Below are 20,926 nucleotides of genomic sequence, written 5' to 3'. Positions count from 1 at the left end.
TTATGAAAAAGCCACACTTCCTTGACAAGGTTCTCACCACTCAAACTCTTGTTTTCAGATCCCATCGGGCTCTGTTTGGAATTAGAGCATGATATTCAGAGTCAGACAGACCAATACATGAGTTCTAGATCAGCCACTAAATTATGTGAGACTTTAATAACCTTAGTAATCACGTTTGATTTAATAACTTTTCTTTATCATTAAAACTGGGTAACAATTTCTTTTACATTGAGTTGCCTAATTAAATAATGTATAAATCACCTGCTCCATAGGTAATAATTTTTCTTTCTTTTCCTCTCCACATTACCTTGACTATAAAAAAGGATTGGGATATGCAAATACTTCTCCATTGTAGGAGCACCAAATATCTTCTTCTTATGCTTCTACAGATAGAACCCAGATTCAGAATGAGACATATATTGTTAAGATAAGCGTGCCTCCTTATAACAATATAAAGAAGTTATGGACCAAGAAGTATCACAGGAGACTCAAAAACTTTTACAAAAATCAAGGAGTAACTCTGTATTTAATATCTTTGTTTTTTACTTCTACTTAATTTGGTGTGTGTTGGGGTTGTCATAGGCCTATAATGGAGAACTCCCAATCCTTATATCCTTATAGTGCAAGCAGAGGCTAACAGTTTCTCAGTACCTTTTTTGAAGAACAGCAGTAAATGAAATTGCTGTATGGAATAAGACAATACCTTTTGTAAATTTAGGGAGAAACTACATAAATTCAAAAGATAAGATGATATTTTCAAAGGCTGTAGTGTTCCTCTAAAGCAAACATTTTTTTTTTTACTCCATATACATACTATGGGCAACCATCCTCATCTAAGTTCCACTGCCAAGAAAATGTTCTGAGACTCGATATCCTGAAAACAGAGTCTGAAGTACGGAGAAGAGAAATGAAATGTTGGAATAAAGCAATTAATCCTATACTGGTACTGGAGGGAAGAAAAGTGCAATGTAGTGCAAATAATTGGTGGTTTCTACTGAGAAATAATCGCCAGAGAATATTCATAATTCACATTAACAGACCTAAAATCTAAAAGTGTAGAAATAAATGGACCTTACAGAAGTGGATCAAACAAATGGTGCACTTCAGGGGCAAATAGGGTCTTAGATATTAATGAAAATATTCTAATTGTTATAGTGCTGGTTTCCCTCTGCTCCCCAAATCTCAAAAACTAGTAAGTGGCAATTTGAGGCAGAGGAAGCTTGTGGTTAAAATCATATAATAAAATAAACACTGAACTTTCTAGCAGGCAGCCTTTATTTATTTATTTGGTTAGTTTCCCCTCCCCTCTTTATTTATTTTAGGGCTAGGGCATAAGATTACCCTTCAAATCCAAATCTAGCAAAGAGGCCATTGGCATGGACATTGCTATGTCCCCAAACCTGCAAGTGGTTAAAAAGTGTTTTAATGACTCTGTTTCAGCACTTTGGCATTCAGTGATAGCTTCTCCAACAGCACAAATACTTCCTCCCTAAAATCTCTGCTTCCACAAATATTTTCTGGCAGTTGTTGTCCTACTAAGTTACTATTTTGACCCAGTGATTAGCGTCTGTAGTCGCTTGTCTGGCTCCAGACTCTTTTGCAATGTTAAATATTTCTGCTGAACTGGTTCCAAATGACTGTGAGTAAGCAGAGGCACGGAATGGACGCCCTTTCTGATCTGGAGCTTTCATGAGGGAATACCACATATTCCCAGGTAATTGGAGACAGAGTTGCATTTGAGTAATATCAGATGGAAGGCAACTTAGAACCCTTTCATCTGCTTGTCTAGGCTCTAAATCTTTTTTGCTATTTTTCCTTTTATTTAAAGTGTTAACTAGTTTTTGTTTATAATTAGCTATGAATGTGCATTTCAGTTGCTTTTAAGTGCAGCCAGTATGGGTTATTTTTTAGACATGCAGTGCCTTTCTTCTGAGTCATTTAAAGTTGTCATTTAATTGCAGATATATTGCTTTGGTTTTGAGATTTTTGAGACACTGCTTCTGGACAGTTTGAGACACTGTCAGTTCAGACAATGAACTGAAAGTCAAGTAAATTTAGGCAGTTTATATATGTCAGAGAGTAAATGAATATCAGAATTTCTTTCCTTAGACAGCAAAAGAAATACCTAACTCTCAATGCATTCCTTCCTTGATGCTGCAAATGTTCTTAGGACAATAAAACAAATGTTGTAGGATATTCCTGGGAGGAAGAAAAACAATATCTAGAGTATAAAATTACAACTTGGCCTTTGCAATAGTCCACAGCCAACTTTGAGTCAATATTGAGGGTTACTCCTATTTTGTGCATAAAAATATATACGATTTGTGTCCCTAGGAATATAGGTATCTGTAAACATAATGAATAGGTACTTGCTATAAAAATTCAAGAAACGTACATACTATAGTAAATGATGCATACTTTAAAAGTTTGATATATGTGGCTTCTGGCCAAACCTAAAATACAAGAAAGCTATGTGCTATTATCACCCAGGCTGATGTAGTTATTGAAGTGGTCCTCAGTGAAATTCCTTTCTAAATCTTTATTTTAAACCTAAAGTGAAAACGACATGGGAAAACGTAATGTGCATGCATGAGTTTCACATTCTGTGAACAATACATTATAAAATAGCTATTGATTTCTAAATGAAATATTGTTTACACCACATAATTTTTAAAATAAAATCACAAAGTCTACATATTATTCTACCTATATTCTAAGTAAATCTCTCATAAACTTTCACTAATCTTAGCATAAGCAAAAGATCTGTAGCAAATCCTGTTCTTTTTTTATCAAGTAACAGCTACCTCACTGAAGATGAATTAAGAACACCCTCTTACTAATTCTAACCTTAACTTAAATTAGCACCCTTCAAATAACACAAAAATTTCTGAGTCTTTAACCAAAACTATGTAAATGCATGCTTTAAGACTGAGCTTTCCATATTAAATGCAGTATTAATTAATTCTAATTTGTAAATTCAAAATATCAAAATGCAAAACTGCTTAAACTAAAAATCTGAAAATCTTTCCTGATGTATTTTCTCTTCCTCTCAACTTTACTCACCCACACAATGCAACAATTACAGTAGAAAGGTTAGGGTGCTGCAATCTTAGAAACAAAAGCCACATGATTTAATGTTACAATATTTCAACCAAACTTTGAGCATCCAGTATGTTTTGGATACTTTGTTAGGGGCTAATGTGTGGATAACTATTACAGCATCTTTCTTTTCAAGAAAATGTTTGAGGAGAGGGACAAATCATCATGCAAATAAGCATTACAGAGGAAGCTCAATGAGAATACAGATACAGCTGATGGCATTACCATTCTAATTCTTTATATATAATAATCCACAATAATAAAACCTATAAGAAAGGCACTATAATCATTCCCATTTTACAAGAAGAAAATTAGCTGTTAAATTACTTGCCCCCCCAAAAAAATAAAAAATAAAAATAAATAAAAATAAACTACTTGCCCAACATATCAGAAATCCAGAAATATTAAGAGAAAGATATAGGATTCAAACTCACACAGTCTGACCCCAGAGCCATACTGCCAAGTCAGTCATAAGAACAATTAAGTGAAACATTTACCTATTGGGAGAGATGTTAATAAGGAAAAGAGAAAGGCAAAATGTTGAGCCAGGACTATAATGGTGGACAAGCATCAGTCAAACGAAAAAAGTAGAGATTACAGAGGACATTTAAACAACAAACAGCAGGAAAAAATGAACAGACATAAGTGCTACAGAGTACAGGATTTCAAGAAGAAAGGATATAATGTAGACAAGACAGGAAACATAATGGAAAATAGTTGGCCAAAAAGCTGTGGAACAGAGACAGATTCTGCCTCTTATGGTGTGATAGCATAACAAATGAGGCAAAGGAGACTGAACTTTGTTCACTTTAAACCAATGGAAAGAGATTTTCACTTCTGGATTTTATTAACAAAAACTAAACTTACCTATTTCTGTAATTAACCAGAAAACTGTATAAAATATATGAAACAACAGTTCTCATATACTAGACAACTGGCAGCATAAGGCTCTCCTTTCTGGAAGAAGGTAATAAACCAACTAGTTGAGTCCTAAAATCTTCCTGGATTTCTGTCTAAAGGCAATTTCCAGACTGTGGGGCTGGAAAGGGAACCCAAATAAGCCAGTCAGTCTTGCTGAGTTGAGGAAATACAGATAGGATTTGGGGGAGTCAAGTAGCTGAAAGTTATGGGGCAGAAAGCCAGAGAAGAAAGGGCCTTGCAGAAAAGAAGGCCAGAAATTTGTACTGAGGTCTCTTTGAATTTTTGCGGAGTATTAGGTGGCACATATATAGAGTAAAGCAAAGACTTGGTTAGTCAAAGCAAAGAATCAAGGAGCTATAAGCTGAATATTTCTCAGAGCTCATACAGGGAGCCAAGAGATGTTTCAAATTGGGAATGGACAGCTGTTGTTGACCACCTGAGACAGGATAGCTACTGGAGACCCCAGCAGGGGATGTGGGGTGGGGATTGTGGAGGCACCTTATTAGGACTGAATTATCACTGCTGCAAAAAATAAACTAGCTGCAGAAAAGTTCATAAACCTGACTTAAAGAATCAAAACTGAGAAATAAGTAATTTAAATTATCTACACAAGTAAATCCAAATATTCTTTAGAGTAATACACAAAATCCACACAGTCAACAATAACACTGCCTTAGATTTAATAAAAAAATTACTAGACCAATCAAATATCAGGAAATGTAATCAACAATCAGAAGATAAACAAATCAATAGAAAAAGAACCAGGAATAACAAGAGATGAAGTAACAAATAAAAGCATTAAAATTCAAGCAGTCATTATAACTATGCTCAAATATTAAAGAAAAACATAAACATAGCAGAAATATGGATGTCTCAGACTGTTCAGACTGCTGTAACAAAATACCAGACTTGCTAGCTTAAACAACATTCATTTGTCAAAGTTCTGGAGGCCCAAAGTCTGAGATCAGAGTGCCTGTACAATAGGGTTCCAGTGAGAGTTTTCTTATTGGTTTGAGACAGGCAACTTCTTGTTGCATTCTCACATACCACAGAACAGAGAGGCATGCTCTCTCATGTCTTTTCCTACAAGGGCATTAGTCCCATCTATGAGGACTCCATCCTCATAACCTAAGCACCTCTCAAAACCTCACCTCCTAATACCAACACGGTGAGGTTTCAACATATGAACTCTGGGTGACACAAATGTGCAGCATATAACAATGGGTGATACAAAAGAAAGAACCAATTGGAACTTATAGAGATGAAACAAAGACAGTATCTGAAATGAAAAACTGACTTGAATTAAAAATGAAATTCATGGGCAGCCCGGGTAGCTCAGTGGTTTAGCACCTGCCTTCAGCCCAGGGCGTAATCCTGGAGTCCCGGGATTGAGTCCCACATCAGGCTCCCTACATGGAGCCTGCTTCTCCCTCTGCCTGTGTCTCTGCCTCTCTTGGTCTCTGTCTCTCTCTCAAGAATAAATAAATAAAATATTTTTAAAAGATGAAATTCACTTAAAAATGAAAATAACATAAAGCTAGATATTTCAGAAGCAAAGAAGAATTAACTTCAAGACATAACAATAGGATCTATTCCACCTGAAGCATACAGAAGAAAAGACTGAAAATACTAAGCAAGACTTGAAGACCTTGGGACAATAGTTGACAGTCCAGCATAGACGAAATTGGAATAGTGAAAGAAAAGGAGAGAGCCAGGGCAGAAAAGTAGATAAAAGAACATTGGTCAAAGATTTTTCAAATCTGATAAAAACTGTCAGATCCCACGGGTCAATTAATTCCAAACAATAAAAAATATATATAAATATACACAAAAATGCACATTATAATCCAAATCTTAAAAAAATCAGCAATAAACACAAGATTTTAAAATAGCCACAAGTGGGAGGAAATACTTCATATCAAGGAACAAAAAATAAAAATTGCCAAAGACTTTGTGGGAGGCAGAATAATGGCTTTCCAAAAATGTTTATGTCTTAATCCCCAGAATCTGTGAATGTTATGTAACATGTCAAAGGGGAACTGAGGTTGCAGATGGGATTAATGTTGCTAATCAGCTGATGTTGAAATGAAAAGTCATTTTGTATTATCTAGATTGGCCCAAAGTAAACACAAAGTCCTTATAAAAGTGAAAGAAAAAGGCAAGAAAGTCAGTGTCAAAGTGATACAGCATAAGTAAAATTTTATCAGCCATTGCTGACTTTGAAGATGCAAGAAAACCCAGAGTCAAGGAATGCGGGAACCTCTAGAATCTGAAAAAGTCAAGGAAATGGATTCTGCCTTAGAGTCTCCAGAAGGAACAAAGCCCTGCTGACATCATAATTTTAGCTCAACAATATCCATTTGGATTTCTGATCTCCAGAGCTGTAAGATAATAAATCTGTGTTGTTTTAAGTGAACAAAGTTGTGGTAATTTTTAAAATAGCAATAATAGGAAACTAATACATATTTCTCATCAGAAATTATACAAACAGAACACAAGAGAAAAATATCCTGATGTGTGATAAGAAAAAACATAACAAAACAACAAATCTGTCAATTGACAATTCTACATCCAGTGAAAAGACCTACCAAAAATGAAGAAAAAAACAAATATATAAAACATTGTAAGCAATCGAATGCTAAAAGGTTTGGCAATGGCAGACCTACATAAGAAATGAACTAGAAGTGCTAAATATGTGGAAGCATATAAAAGACATTTTCTCATTTATACATTTCTTTAAAAGACAAGTGATTGTTAAAAGCAAAAGTACAAACAATATATTACTTTAGTTATGATTCATATGAAAGTAAAAATGTGGCAACAACACAATAGGAGGGAGAATGGGAATATACTGTCATAAAGCTCTTAGATTATATTTGAAATTGAATAAAATTATTTGAAGGTAGACTGTGATAAATTAAAGAAGTACAATGTAAATCCTAGAAAAACCCCTAAAAAGAGAAAACAAAAAGATGAAGCTAATAAGCCAAGTATACAAATAAAATACTCAACTAATCCATAAGAAGGCAGGAAAAGAGATAAAAAGGAAAATAGGGATGCCTGGGTGGCTCAGGGGTTGAGCACCTGCCTTCCACTCAGGGCGTGATCCTGGAACCCCGGGATCGAGTCCCACATCGGGCTCCTTCCATGGAGCCTGCTTCTCCCTCTGCCTGTATGCCTACCTCTCTCTCCCTGTGTCTCTCATGAATAAATGAATAAAATCTTTAAAAAAAAAAAAAAGGAAAATAGTGTGACAGACAAAAGACAAATTTAAGAGAGAGTGAATGAAGCAACTATTTTGACTGTTATAGTAAATGTATGTGATTCAAATATTTGATTCAAAAGCAAGGATTTTCAAATTGGCTAGAAAAATTTTAACTATATACAATCTCAATGAATCCCACTTAAAATATTAATATACACTTAGGTTAAAATTAAAAAATAGATAAAGGTGCATTACACAAGCACTAATCAGAACAAAGCTAATTACTCAAGCTACTCTTTAAAATTCAAGAATCCAGTTAAAAACCTAAGAATTATCCTCCAAACAAGACTCCAAGAAGCCATTCATCAACTTATTAGATGTGGCACATGAGAGGATATCATTTGCCATCTGGGTCAGATGACTTCTCTCTTAGATTAATATGCTTTATGAGTATCTCACAAAAATTTTATTCCTTTACAGTGGAGAGAGGGGTCATCATACCTGAGCACTCCTATGTGCCATGGATCTATGCCTCATAAGTGTAGACATCTTCAGAGTAGACACAGATAATCAGAGACATCCTATATGGACATACTTCCTTAATTCTAATGTCGCTAATAGTCCTGTTGCCCAAGTAACCTCCAAAAAAACCTGTCAAGCAGAAAACTAATAGACTGACAGATTTTTAAATATTAGTGAAAAATCTTTATAATTCGAAATGGTTAAATTTATGAGTATTTCCCTCTGCATCAACATGTTGCTATTTCCTAAGTAATTACAGAAAAGGATTCTTTGGTTTTACTACACCAGAAATGCTTTAACAAAAAATGTTTATGATTTTAAAAGTAATAGTCATCAGTTCCATTTCTAGCTGAGTTTTCTTCAAAAAATCTAGAAAGTGCCATATCATCCGTTAAGGAATGTACTTGGGTTTCTGCTATAAGAACATAACAATCTGGTCAGGATTCTCATAGTGGATCCTTTCCAAGCACCCAGGACCTATGGAAAGAAAGTTGAGGTTAAATTATAAAAAAATATGCAGTTAATAGTTTATTATGTAATATGGAGGGCAAATAAGGAATATATTTTAAATATGGGTAAGATATTTGACATATTTTAAAATATATTAGATATAATTTAAATAGATCTAAATTATAATGATCATTTATATATATTAATAATCATGGTACTGAACATAATTCAATCTTTTCCAGAAGAGAATATGTTATTACGAGGTTCATTGGTGATTGTGCTACAACAGAATGAAGATAACAAGGAAAAATGTGACCTTTTAGGAGGGGGCTAGCATTATAGAAACAAGAAATATTTTGAGCTAGGATATGGTGAATGCAATGGGGCTTGAGAGAAGCTGATATGTTTGAGAAAATATACAGGATTCAGTCATGTGCAGACAAGAGAAGCAAGTTTGGGAAGAACAATAGGAAACAGAGGCATAGGGAATAAGGCCAAAATTGCTTTTAATATTTAGGAATATCCTGTACACATATACAATATGAGAAATGTGCATGTTTATCCTCTATAATTTTTCTCTTTTGAAATCAATGCTGTAGGAAAGAAGATTTGTAAGTAAAAAAAAAAAATGAGGAAGTAAATGATGCATTTTTATAATGAAATACCATAAAGTCATTAAGAAGCATGTACTGATACAAAATCATCTCAAAGATATTTTAATTGAAAAAAATCCAAGATAGACCTCTATTTTCAACCATACTAAGGACCAGATATCAAAGTTTTATAACAAAGCCCACAAAGATACTGGATGAAAATAAACTTGAATGCATGAGGAAAAAAAAAAAAAAAAACACTTGAATGCATGGCTGAGTTGGCTGGAAAATAAGGAAAATTCTCTGAGGCCATAAAAACAAACAGAAGCAAGACTCCAAAGGGGTGTAAAAGGGCACTGACTTAGGGACATCACTAAATCCAGCAACTTAGAGCTGTAGTTTGAAAGGCCATGGAGGGACACTTTGCATAGGACTAGAATTCTCAAAAGTGTCCAAAGAGACACTCCCTCCCTCAGTGAAGAGGAAACTGAAAATCATTATACCTCAGTAAAGTACACACTGAGAAAATGTGTCCATTTCCCCGTGGATCTGTGGGAGGGGAAAACCTCCCACATGAGAAGCCATAATCCCAAATGGGCAATCACTCTGCATTGGGCCTCAATCCACAATATGTGATCCTAAAATGCAAGGGAAGAATGTATTTTAAAATAGTTCTCAGTTGGTAGTGCCCCCTGATGATTAGCCAAAACAAACATAAAGAGAAATCGAAAATATGAAAGAGCCTGAGAGAAAACTTAGATTAGAAACAAATTCACAAAAATTGGACAAAGCAGAGTTGCTAACCCAATGATAGAAGAGTCTAAGGCACCCAGACCTGAAAGGAACTATTTTCCTCCCAGAATTTTATAATTAGCAGACCTATCTCTCAAAAATAACGTGATGTATATTTCAAGACAGACAAAAAAAGGAGTCTACAATCCAGAATCTCAAACCAAACTAACTTTTAAAGAATGTTCTTCAAAGAGAAGAAAAATCATCTTAGAAGGAAGGCACAGTATGAGGGTAAGGTGAGCAAAAAAGACAGTGTTGTGAAGGAAGGCATAGTATGAGGGTATGGTGAGCAAAAAAGTATTATTTATACAAAACAGAAGATGATACTGAAACATTGGAAAAGAATGGCATTTAAGATAAATGGATGAGGTTATAGTTGAAGCATTCTAGGGACTTTTAATATTTTAAACCTTAGATTTTTTTTAATTTTTTTTTTATTTTTTTTTTATTTATGATAGTCACAGAGAGAGAGAGAGAGAGAGGCAGAGACATAGGCAGAGGGAGAAGCAGGCTCCATGCACCGGGAGCCTGATGTGGGATTCGATCCTGGATCTCCAGGATGGCGCCCTGGGCCAAAGGCAGGCGCCAAACCGCTGCGCCACCCAGGGATCCCTAAACCTTAGATTTTGTTAAAGAATCCTATTGAAATATCAAAGGTATGCATTAAAAGAATAAAGGTACAGAATATAATCTGCAACATAGTGGAGGAGAAATGTTGAGTGAGAAGAAAACCATCAATCAGTGGTAATGTATTTACAAAGTTCCATTCCTCTAACCATACCTCTTTGCAATAGGACATTTCCATGCTTCCTGTCCATATTATACTGAAGGTACCAGCCAGTACAACACAGCCAGAAAAAAAGAAACTAAGAAATAAAATGGACAATATTTATAGTGATCTCTATGAGAAAACTTTTTAAAGTTCACAAATTACTATATTAATAACAGAGTTCACCAAGTTTCTAGGATGTAACAGCTTTATACAATAGTTATTTGAATTTTAAATATCTTCAGAGACTAATAGGACATGCAATTCACAAAATGTATTATAGTAAAAAATAAGATCTTTAGGAATATACTATAAAAAAGTGATGTAAAGGCCTTTAAGGAAAATTGTACAACTTTTTATACCAACTTTAAAGGAGGCATAAATGGATGCTAGTCTTCCTCATATTCATAGTTTCAATTCATAAGATGTCAGTTCTCTCCAAGCTGATGTATAGCCTAATGGTTTCAAAATCCTAACAGAATTTTATTTTTGGTGGAACTTGACAACTTGATTCTAAAATTACATGGAATAAGTTAACAATAAGAGGCATAACGCTCTTAAAGAAAATGGAAATCTAATCAAATTTCAAGTATTCTTAGAAGGCTACAGAAAAAAAGATAGTAATAGGTTACATTATGTAGATCAATACTGGAAATAGGCCAATGCAATCATACAGAGAAAACCCAGAAAAACAACATACACATATACATAAAATTTGTACATGACACAATAGCACTGCATTTTAGAAGAGAAGGAATGGCTTATTCATTACATGGTACTCAATGACTAAAACATTATCTATGTAAAATAAATCAATTTGACTTTTATAGACCATGCATTAAAATCAATTATACACATACATAAAAATCAGATAGGTTAAGGATTAAGTTTGAAAGTAAAACTATGATATTTTTACAGGATAATATAGGACAATATCTTTATGACCCTGTAACATGGAAAGATTTCTTAAATAAGATAAAAATTGTATCTCATCAAGAGGGAGGTTGATAAATATCACTATACAGAAATGAAGAACTTCTGTTCATCAATTGTCAGCACAAGAAGAGTGGAAAGGGAATCTCCAAAGTGGGAGATATGCATACTTGCAACATTTTAATATCCTAAATACATAAAGAGTTCCTAATAATTCAATAAGAAAAAGACAGAGAAATAATTTACAGAAAAACAGTCAAAAGACTCAAAAGGTAGTTCATAGAAGACAAAGCAACTATAAAGACATGAAAATATACTAACCTCTCATAAAAAAATCAAATGCAAATTAAAACCTCTGTTGAATATCATTTTAAATAATAGACTTGTTGTATCTAAGGCCCACATGCTGACAAGTATTTGATACAACTAGAACTCAGCTGATACAAGTGTAGATCGGAACTAATCACTTTTTAAAACATTTAAAACTTTTTTTAAGCTTTGTCTAGGAGCCCGATGATTCAAATACCCTAATGTCTTTTTTTCTTTTTTTTTAATTTATTTTTTATTGGTGTTCAATTTGCCAACATATAGAATAATACCCAGTGCTCATCCCATCAAGTGCCCCTCTCAGTGCCAATCACCCAGTCACCCCCACCTGCCCGCCCACCTCCCTTTCTAGCCACCCCTAGTTTGTGGGAAATATCAGAAAGGGAGACAGAACATAAGAGACTCCTAACTCTGGGAAACAAACTAATGTCTTTTTCTTAGTCTATATTGTGACTTTTCTTGCATTTTGGTGTCTTTTTTCTTTTTTTTTTTTGGTAATTTATCTTTTCAAAATGGCCATCAATACAGTGCTATAGTGCTGTCTAGTGCTCGCTCCTAAGCACACAAAAGTCTGTGACGTGTCTTACAGAGAAAGTACATGTGTTAGATATGCTTGGTTCCGGTACAATTATGATGCTGCTGGTTGTTGGCAAGGTACTATGAATCAACAATGTATATTAAACGAGGTGTCTTCAAACATAAGCACACATAAACTTGAGAAAAATAAACCCTATTTAATAAAAAAACATGAACACACATAAAAAACAATATTGTATGTTGACTGATTGATGAAAATGAGACCAATGTAACCAGATCCTGAAAGAAACTGAACCTTGTATTTGCTCCTATGAGTAATGGTTCAGTGTTAATTAATTCAGTATTGTGGCAACTTTATAAAACATACTTAATAGCAAATAATGAATAATAAGATATAGTTGTTTTGTGTTATATAAAAAATGAACATAAAACATACAAAATTATAACTTGCATGCATCCATGTATATTTATGCTATGTCTATTATATATAAATATAAAATACACATAAAGATAAAATATTTTGTAATAAAAATGAAAAACCAAGGGACAAAAACAACAAGTAGGATTTAACCACTGGTAAAATATATATAAATACAAATGTATATGTATATGTATATGTATATGTATATGTATATGCACAAATTACCTCTGGAAGGATAGAACTGAAACACAACATTGTCCAAATAGAGGAAAGTAATAGTAAGATGATTTACATTTCATTATATACCTGAATTTTATAATAAACTCATGCATTATTAAAAATTATTTCTTGTAATCATCCACTAAAAAAAGGACAATGAGGCCAAAGTCCCTGTTATGGACAACCAGATGGGGGTTCTATCACAACAACAAGGAATACAGGAAGGGCAGAGGACCTGAGAGGCTTGACTGAATTGATAAAGTCATCCCTTCATTCATTTATCTATGAAATAAACATTTATTTGGAATCTGTTATATACTGAATGCAGAGGATACAGCATGGAACATATTATGGAGATGTTTAGTATGAGGCATCAGTGGGAGCATCTAAGTAGAAATATGCAGGAGGTAGTTGTTAGCAAATCGCATATGGAATCAATTCCCACCACTCCTCAGAGGCTCTTTGATCATTTCTCATCCACGACACAGAATGAATGACTGCGGCTGGTGGAAATCTAACCCTCAGAGAGAAGTAGTAATATAGACTACTCTTCTTTTCAGAAGAATCACTTCAAATTTATGCTTCTTCTGTGTTAAGAGTGACAAGAGCAGTACAATGGAATCATCATTTATCAATATACCAGGGGAAAGAGCTTTGTCTATCTGGTACAAAGTGTCAGCATGCATATTGCATGAATATAGAAGTGTCTGCACTTTCTGATTATGACTTATGGGTTTAATTAATTATTAATTACATGTGATTTTTTTCTGCATTATGGTTTCTACCACCTGATATTACACAACTGACTTATCCACTACCTCCTGGAGTCCTGAATGATAGTGTTTAAATTAAAATAAAATATAGCTAAAGCTTCTTATGGAAAGTCTCAGTTCTAACATGACTTTGCCATCTCTTTTCACGATTTTAGTCAAGTATCGAGCCCTCTGAGCATTCATTTTCTTATTGGAAAATGAGGATAACAGTGGCTACTTAAGACTGTTCTGAAGAATTATGAAATTAAAATCATGTGGAATACAAAACGACTTCAGTTAATTCTTTACTACAACAAATTGGTATGAATGCTCAATACTATTGTTGTTATATGAATAATAAGTTAAAAAGATGAGTGCTTAAATGACAATTATTTCTTTTTTTATTTTAAATGGTCAATGAAAGACTTTCAAAAATTAGATACACCTTTTTTGTCATCACTAAAAAGTGTTCTCATTATATTTTCAGAAAAAGAAATTAAAACACGACCAAACATGCTCATGCTGAATATGGAGTACTGCTTATTGGATGCCATGGGCACTGTTTCCAGTTGAAGATACTTCTGTCAGACTTCTCATCTAAGTCTTTGGCATGATTAGCGCTACTGCCTTCCCAATCCCTTCATTCTCAATCGTAGAATTGCCAATACTAAAGATTGTATATTGAAAGTTGAGGTTTCAATACCCTTGTAATGATAAGCATGTGATTACAGATATATGCATCTTCACTTTGGTTCTATTCCTCTAGTTCAGCTATAATTTACTTTGCTTCATTTAAGGAAAAAATGTTTGGGAAGGGAGGGGGTGGGGATATAGAGAACTAGGCTAATAAAAATATCATTAGCCATTTCTGATTTATAAAATCACAATAAGGACTTGACTTCATTTAATAGCGGGGGACTACCTTTTTACAAAATTTGCCATTCACTTAAAAACACAGTTGGGCTGAGTTTTAAAATATACACTTATCAAAATATATCATAGGAGTAAAAAGGCTGTGGAGGCTAACAGCATAGAATTAGGATGGTATTTCTTTACTGGCAATCTTACCATACTCAGACACCTATAAAGACAATCCACTAGATCTAAGTTACTTTTAGCTCCGAAGTATGGTTTTCATGTGCATACTTTGTCCATAATACAACTTGGATTCAAATAGAAAGAGGAAAAATTAAAATGAAGGAGAGTGCTGAGTTCTGAAAGAAATATTAGCTTAGCATGAGATTCCCTAGTTGTCTCATTTACTTCTTCTCTCGTTTTCTATTTAAAAAAGAAGAAGCACAAAAGAAAATTTAACAAAAATGGTAGATAAAGGCTCAATAAGAGTCAGGTGATTACTAATTAGTTTTCATCATAATACATCCAAAAAAATAAAATCATCACATATGTTGGCATAAATCAGAAATAAGCTAAATTATAGTAACAACAGTTGTCTAACAGTTATGCACATTATAATATCCTACAGTAACTTTTAAAATTGTTGCAGAATTGTGCCCTTCTATATCCTCACTTCTCTTAAATGTTAAATGCTCAGAAAACTGGTTTCTGTCTCTATCGATCCAAGAAAAATGTTCCATCCAGTAACTACTATTATCACTCCCTCCTTTCTGAAACTCTTCCTAATTCTGGCTTCCATCACAACAGCCTCTTATTTTTCTTTCTACCTAAACTCACCACTAACACCTGTCATGGCTTCCTCTGTTCATCCTATAAATGTATCCTCCTTAAGAATTCTATCCCTGAGTCTATTTTTCTTTTCTCAACAATCACCTGGCTTACAATGCCCAGTCCTCCATTTGTACTCTTTGCCATGTCTAAGGCATATATCCACCTGCTCTATGGTCATGTTATCCACTTATGGTCATGCTATCTATTCAGATCTTTTCCTATATTTACATTCTCTATCCTAGTGATTAACACCACCAATCCCCAGCCACAGAAACCCGAAATCTAGACACCTATACATCACCTCTAAGTTTCTTCGGTCACCAAGTACTTTTTCTTCTATGTTATTATTACTTCTTAAATATGTCCTCTCCTCAGTACTAACACTATGTCCTTAGAACAAGGCCACCTCATTTCTCTAACAATGTTTCATACCAATTTTACAACTCCTGCCTCCAAGTCTGATCTATCTCCATTGAGTCCATCCTACTTGCTGCCAGTGTAAACTTTCTAAGCCTTTAAACGTCTGGTCCCCAAGGATTCAGGATGAAGCCCAAATCCCTCAGCCAAATTTGTAAACGTGTGGTGGGGAGGTGTGGGAGCTTCTGTATAACAGCATCTGTTTTCTCATCCCAGGATAAAATGAGGTTATCATTAGAGTCATGAGGAAGCAGAAGAGAAAGCCTGTGGAGGTTTGAGAGGAAAATAGAAGAACAAATCTCAGAAATTGAGAAAATCAAATTTGCAAGGACAATCTTATAGAAGTGCTGAATAGAAATGTGAACTGGTGCAGCCACTCTGGAAAACTGTGTGGAGGTTCCTCAAAGAGTTAAAAATAGACCTGCCCTACGACCCAGGAATTGCACTATTGGGGATTTACCCCAAAGATACAAATGCAATGAAACGCCGGGACACCTGCACCCCAATGTTTATAGCAGCAATGGCCACGATAGCCAAACTGTGGAAGGAGCCTCGGTGTCCAACGAAAGATGAGTGGATAAAGAAGATGTGGTTTATGTATACAATGGAATATTACTCAGCCATTAGAAACGACAAATACCCACCATTTGCTTCAACGTGGATGGAACTGGAGGGTATTATGCTGAGTGAAGTAAGTCAGTCGGAGAAGGACAAACATTATATGGTCTCATTCATTTGGGGAATTTAAATAATAGTGAAAGGGAATATAAGGGAAGGGAGAAGAAATGTGTGGGAAATATCAGAAAGGGAGACAGAACGTAAAGACTGCTAACTCTGGGAAACGAACTAGGGGTGGTAGAAGGGGAGGAAGGCGGGGGGGTGGGAGTGAATGGGTGACGGGCACTGGGGGTTATTCTGTATGTTAGTAAATTGAACACCAATAAAAAATAAATTAAAAAAAAAAGATATGAGTTCTAACAGTAGGTCTGTGGTCATGACTTCTACATGATACCAGTTGGTGTTCAGACCACTCCCACATTAAACAAAAACAAAAACAAAAACAAAAAAACGTTGAGCTACCCTGGTGCAAAGAGATGGGTTTAATGAGGGCTGTTGGGTTTTGTCAGGTGAGCAGGACAGGGTGTACAACATGCCAGGCACTGTTCTAGGTATAAGCATAACTGGGAGCAAAACAAGGATGCTTTCTTAATGGAGCTTACATTGTTGAGAGGCAAATAAATAATACAACTGTAGAAAACATTAAGTGTTATGGAGAAATGATGCTGGGTGGAGTTCAGGACATAATTCAATAAATAATTCAAACACTTATTTATTAGTGTTAATATCATTAATTGATATGATTGATATCAATTCTCCCAAAGATCATACATAGCTGGCACCATTACAAACAATACATGCCTTGTAGAGGCAGGACTCAATTCTCTAAATCTGCCTCTTTTAGAACAGGGGTGAGGACATTCCCAAGGAAGAAATATTTAAGCAGAGACCATAAAAATCTTGGCTTGAGGAAAACTGGGAAGGCAGGGAGTAAAAAATTGGATGAATCACTGGATCGTAGGGCTAGATGAAATCCAAAGACTGTTACTCTGTGTCCATAGGTCACACAATAACTGAATTATGAGGATAAGAGATGTTTCTATAATGTTGTGGCAGCTAATGCAATAAAAATGTTTGGCCAGTATTGGGCATAGTCTCCTAATTGCTGAAGAGAGATTTTAGATTTTGAAATGTGGCACATTTAAAAAGACTTTGATGGGATATATAAAACATTAATATTACCTATGTAAGGTAATCTGAACACAGAGGTTAATGTAAGAATACTATTTATTATTGAGGAAAGCCTAATATTAAGCAAAGATTTGGCATATATTATTTGTACTAAGGTGGAATTCATTTTTCAGAGTATAAACCTAATTGCAGAATATGTACTGATAACTAGAGGGCACATGGGACCAAAAAATAAATTGGATATATTCTAATATCTTTATCTTAAGAGAAACATTTTGAAATCTATTGTTTATAGATTGAAATCATTGAATATAGGCTCGTAAGTACTCATGTTTAAAGCTGGACTCTTTTCTTCTACATTTTGACATATTTGATCTACATAAAATGTTCCAAAGAATGTGCTATTGTCATTGTCTGTCTTCTGGATAATGTATATTTTCTTATTCATTGCTATAACTCAGGAGCCAAAAGAATGGCTAAGCACATAGGAGGTATTCAAATTTTTCTTCAATGAACATGTAATCATAGAACACTTGAATCGGACAAACATAAAAAGGTCACAGAAAGTACTGGAAGAAGAACTATGAAGAAAGATTCATTCTTTCTTTACTGAGTTAATGAATTAAGGACTCCTTTATCACATAAGCAAAAAGATTATCTCTTCCTTTACCTATATAGTCCTCTAAAACTGCATGTTCTTGATCCTAAAACCTCACTGAATGAAGAGAGCAAAACTCATTTTTATTCACCATTAAGACTGTAGTGAGCTTATAGTGTCCTCTAATATATAACCAACTACAGGACTCTGATTTTATCCCAAGGACTATTTAGGAATTACTAAGTAGATTTTCCACTCTAAGTCATGAGGACCTGATAATTTAGAAATAACAATTCCTTTGATTTATGAATCTGACCAAAGTTTTGTTTCAATCTTCATGATTGTCTTGTGATTAAATAGCATTTTCCCATCTTTAAAATAAGCTGTTTAATGGTTTTTTGTGTGTTTAATGTTTAATCAAATTCCAATACGACTCATTCATTGTAAATTATCATTAATGACACTTGAACAACCTATAAAAACCATAACCTAATAAACACAGGATGGAGCCAATCTTCAGAGTATTACTTGGCCTCAGTCTGAAGCCATGTCTGCCTCTAGGAAAATTCCTGACAACAAGAACTTTTGAGAGCATGGCATGACACAAATCTGATCTTCAGAGGAGATGTAACATTCCAAAGCAGAAATGTTTTGAGTAATAAATGCTTTGATGTAATTGTATGTTTAAAATGGCAAGATGTTTTTATTTTTATTTTTTTGAAGATTTTATTTATTCATGAGAGACACACACAGAGAGGCAGAGACATAGGCAGAGGGAGAAGCAGGCTCCCTATGGGAGCCTGATGTGGGACTTGATCCCAGGACTCCAGGATCAGGAACTGAGCCGAGGGCAGATGCTCAACCACTGAGCCACCCAGGCATCCCAAACAAGACTTTTTTAATAGATATTCTGTCCTACAATTTTTAAATATATTTTCTGAAATTATTCATCCTTGCTTATGTAACAGGAAGAGTCAATAAGATATTTATTAAGTATTTAAGTTTTCTAGAAAAAAGGTGTTAAATATCTAGAGGTATTTATACATCCTACAAAAAATAGAATGTAATGTTTTAAGATCTGGAAAACATAAATATACTTTGTTTTTTGGCTCAATGTTTGGACAAACTAAATAAATACAAAGTTGAACTGAAGTCATAAACATAGTTAAAATTCAGAAGAATGTCTAATTTTCTATCACAAAAAGCATAAAAATTTTAATATCTTTATAAAAAGGTGCTATTTTAACCTAGTACATTTACTGTCATTAAAAAACAATAATGATAATTATCCATAGTAGAATGTTTACCAAATTGCTACTCACACCTGTATGACTCTTGATTAAACATAATTTGTTTTTCTGTGATGTCAAAATAATCTGCTTTAAACCAATGCATATTTTTAAAAATGCTTTCTACCTACCATTCTGCGGGGGGAAAAAAAGGGAAATGCAACATGTCTCTTTAGAATTTACCTTGAATAATAAACTGTTCCATGTTTTCTTTGAAAGGCTGGATGTGTTCTTTTGAGGATACCTGGTATACTTTCCCCGCCTCAACTTCACAGGCTGAAATCAGAGAAAGACATTGTTTAAAATGTCACAGTATTAATGGAGTATTAAAACAATTTTTAAAACATATTAGCTACTGTTAAAAATCCCTGTTAACCACATTAATTGATATATGTTCTACATATTTTGGAAACATCCAAATACTGACATAAGAAGTCTATGATCAAGTCTTCACTTTGGGGGACTATAAAAAGTTCTTAAGAATCTATAATCCAAGTTTGGTCACTACCAAACTGTGCAAATTTAGAAAGTCCCTTAAGTTCTAAGCTTCAGTCTCATCTGTAGAATGAGTACATCACTAATGTTTACTTCTCAGGACTGTCACGAGGATCATATCAGTTAATAGATACAAAGTGTTCAAGTAGTACTTGGCAGACAGTAAAGCAATACGTCAGTATTTCCCACAAATAACAACAAATGATAACTGCTAATGTTAGTATAGAAATCAATAATTACAGAACATCTATTGGATGGCAGATACTTTTAACCTAACCTTAAGAAGAAGTTAGTAAGAGTGGACATTATTCCATTCTATTGGTGAGGAAATAATGGCTCAGAGGGTACTTATTTGCTGATGCATCCACAGATAATAAGTACCAGACCCATAAATGAAATCCTGGCCTGACTCGAGAGCTTATTTTCTATGTCCATGCCATCATAAATGCCTTAGTGGGCTGCAGATCCCACAAGGGTTAATTAGGAAGTACTTCTAAGAAAATTTCTGAGGAAACTCCTGCCATTATGGTGATACTGGCAAAAAGAAATCAAAATTTAAAAAGCACATACGTGAAAGACAAAACTTAGGGCAGATAAATGTCTGAATCAGGAAAACATACTTCTCACTACAATTCTTAAGGTGAGGTTGTCAATTAATTCCTCAAGGCAACTTTGAAATTCCACTCTTTAAAATATGTTTTTCTCTTATTAAATATAGTTTTCTTTTCCTTCCAGGTTATTAGCTTGTCTAAGCAGGAGAATATAGGGGAACTGTACTGTTAGCACTCATTATTCCCATCAAATGTGAAGAACAAGTAGGCCTAGTAAGACTTAAGACCAGTTAGACATATGCAGGGTTCTCTCTGCCCACATTCCCCAGCACTCCTCACTCTGCCAGAACAGGCTCTCACAAGTTGTGACTAGCCAATCCACATTCAGTCCAATACCTGTATCTTCAGACTCATACATTAAACTTTCTCACATATCAATATTTTCATTTAGAATTCATCACAGCCTTCTCTAGACTTGCTACTTCCTTATTTATTCTTCTATTGGTGGCACCATGATCTGACCTAAGTAACTCACACCAAAGCAGGAGGGTTACCCTGGACTTCCTCTCCTTATCCTAATATCCTGTTTGTTTACCTCCTA

General features: G+C 34.4%; 1 protein-coding gene and 1 long non-coding RNA gene across 5 annotated transcripts in view; one reads left to right on the top strand and one right to left on the bottom strand.

Moving 5' to 3' along the window:
* FMN2 (formin 2) overlaps window positions 1-20,926 on the bottom strand; it is a 370,601-nt gene that overhangs the window by 79,899 nt on the left and 269,776 nt on the right. For all 4 annotated transcript variants that reach the window (XM_049112361.1, XM_049112360.1, XM_049112364.1 and 1 more), the window contains one exon: window positions 19,463-19,555. In XM_049112361.1, coding sequence (XP_048968318.1) covers window positions 19,463-19,555 — 93 coding nt within the window. The remainder of the gene's footprint in view (window positions 1-19,462; window positions 19,556-20,926) is intronic.
* On the top strand, window positions 1,563-19,491 carry LOC125755422 (uncharacterized). The gene is made up of 4 exons (XR_007411943.1): window positions 1,563-1,714; window positions 13,349-13,453; window positions 13,717-13,861; window positions 14,028-19,491. It is a non-coding gene; the product is annotated as an uncharacterized LOC125755422 (long non-coding RNA).

Source organism: Canis lupus, chromosome 7 (assembly GCF_003254725.2).
Source record: "Canis lupus dingo isolate Sandy chromosome 7, ASM325472v2, whole genome shotgun sequence".
Taxonomy (NCBI): Eukaryota; Metazoa; Chordata; class Mammalia; order Carnivora; family Canidae; genus Canis; species Canis lupus.
Note: the sequence above shows the minus strand (reverse complement) of the source record. Positions and strands in the feature narration are given on the sequence as shown.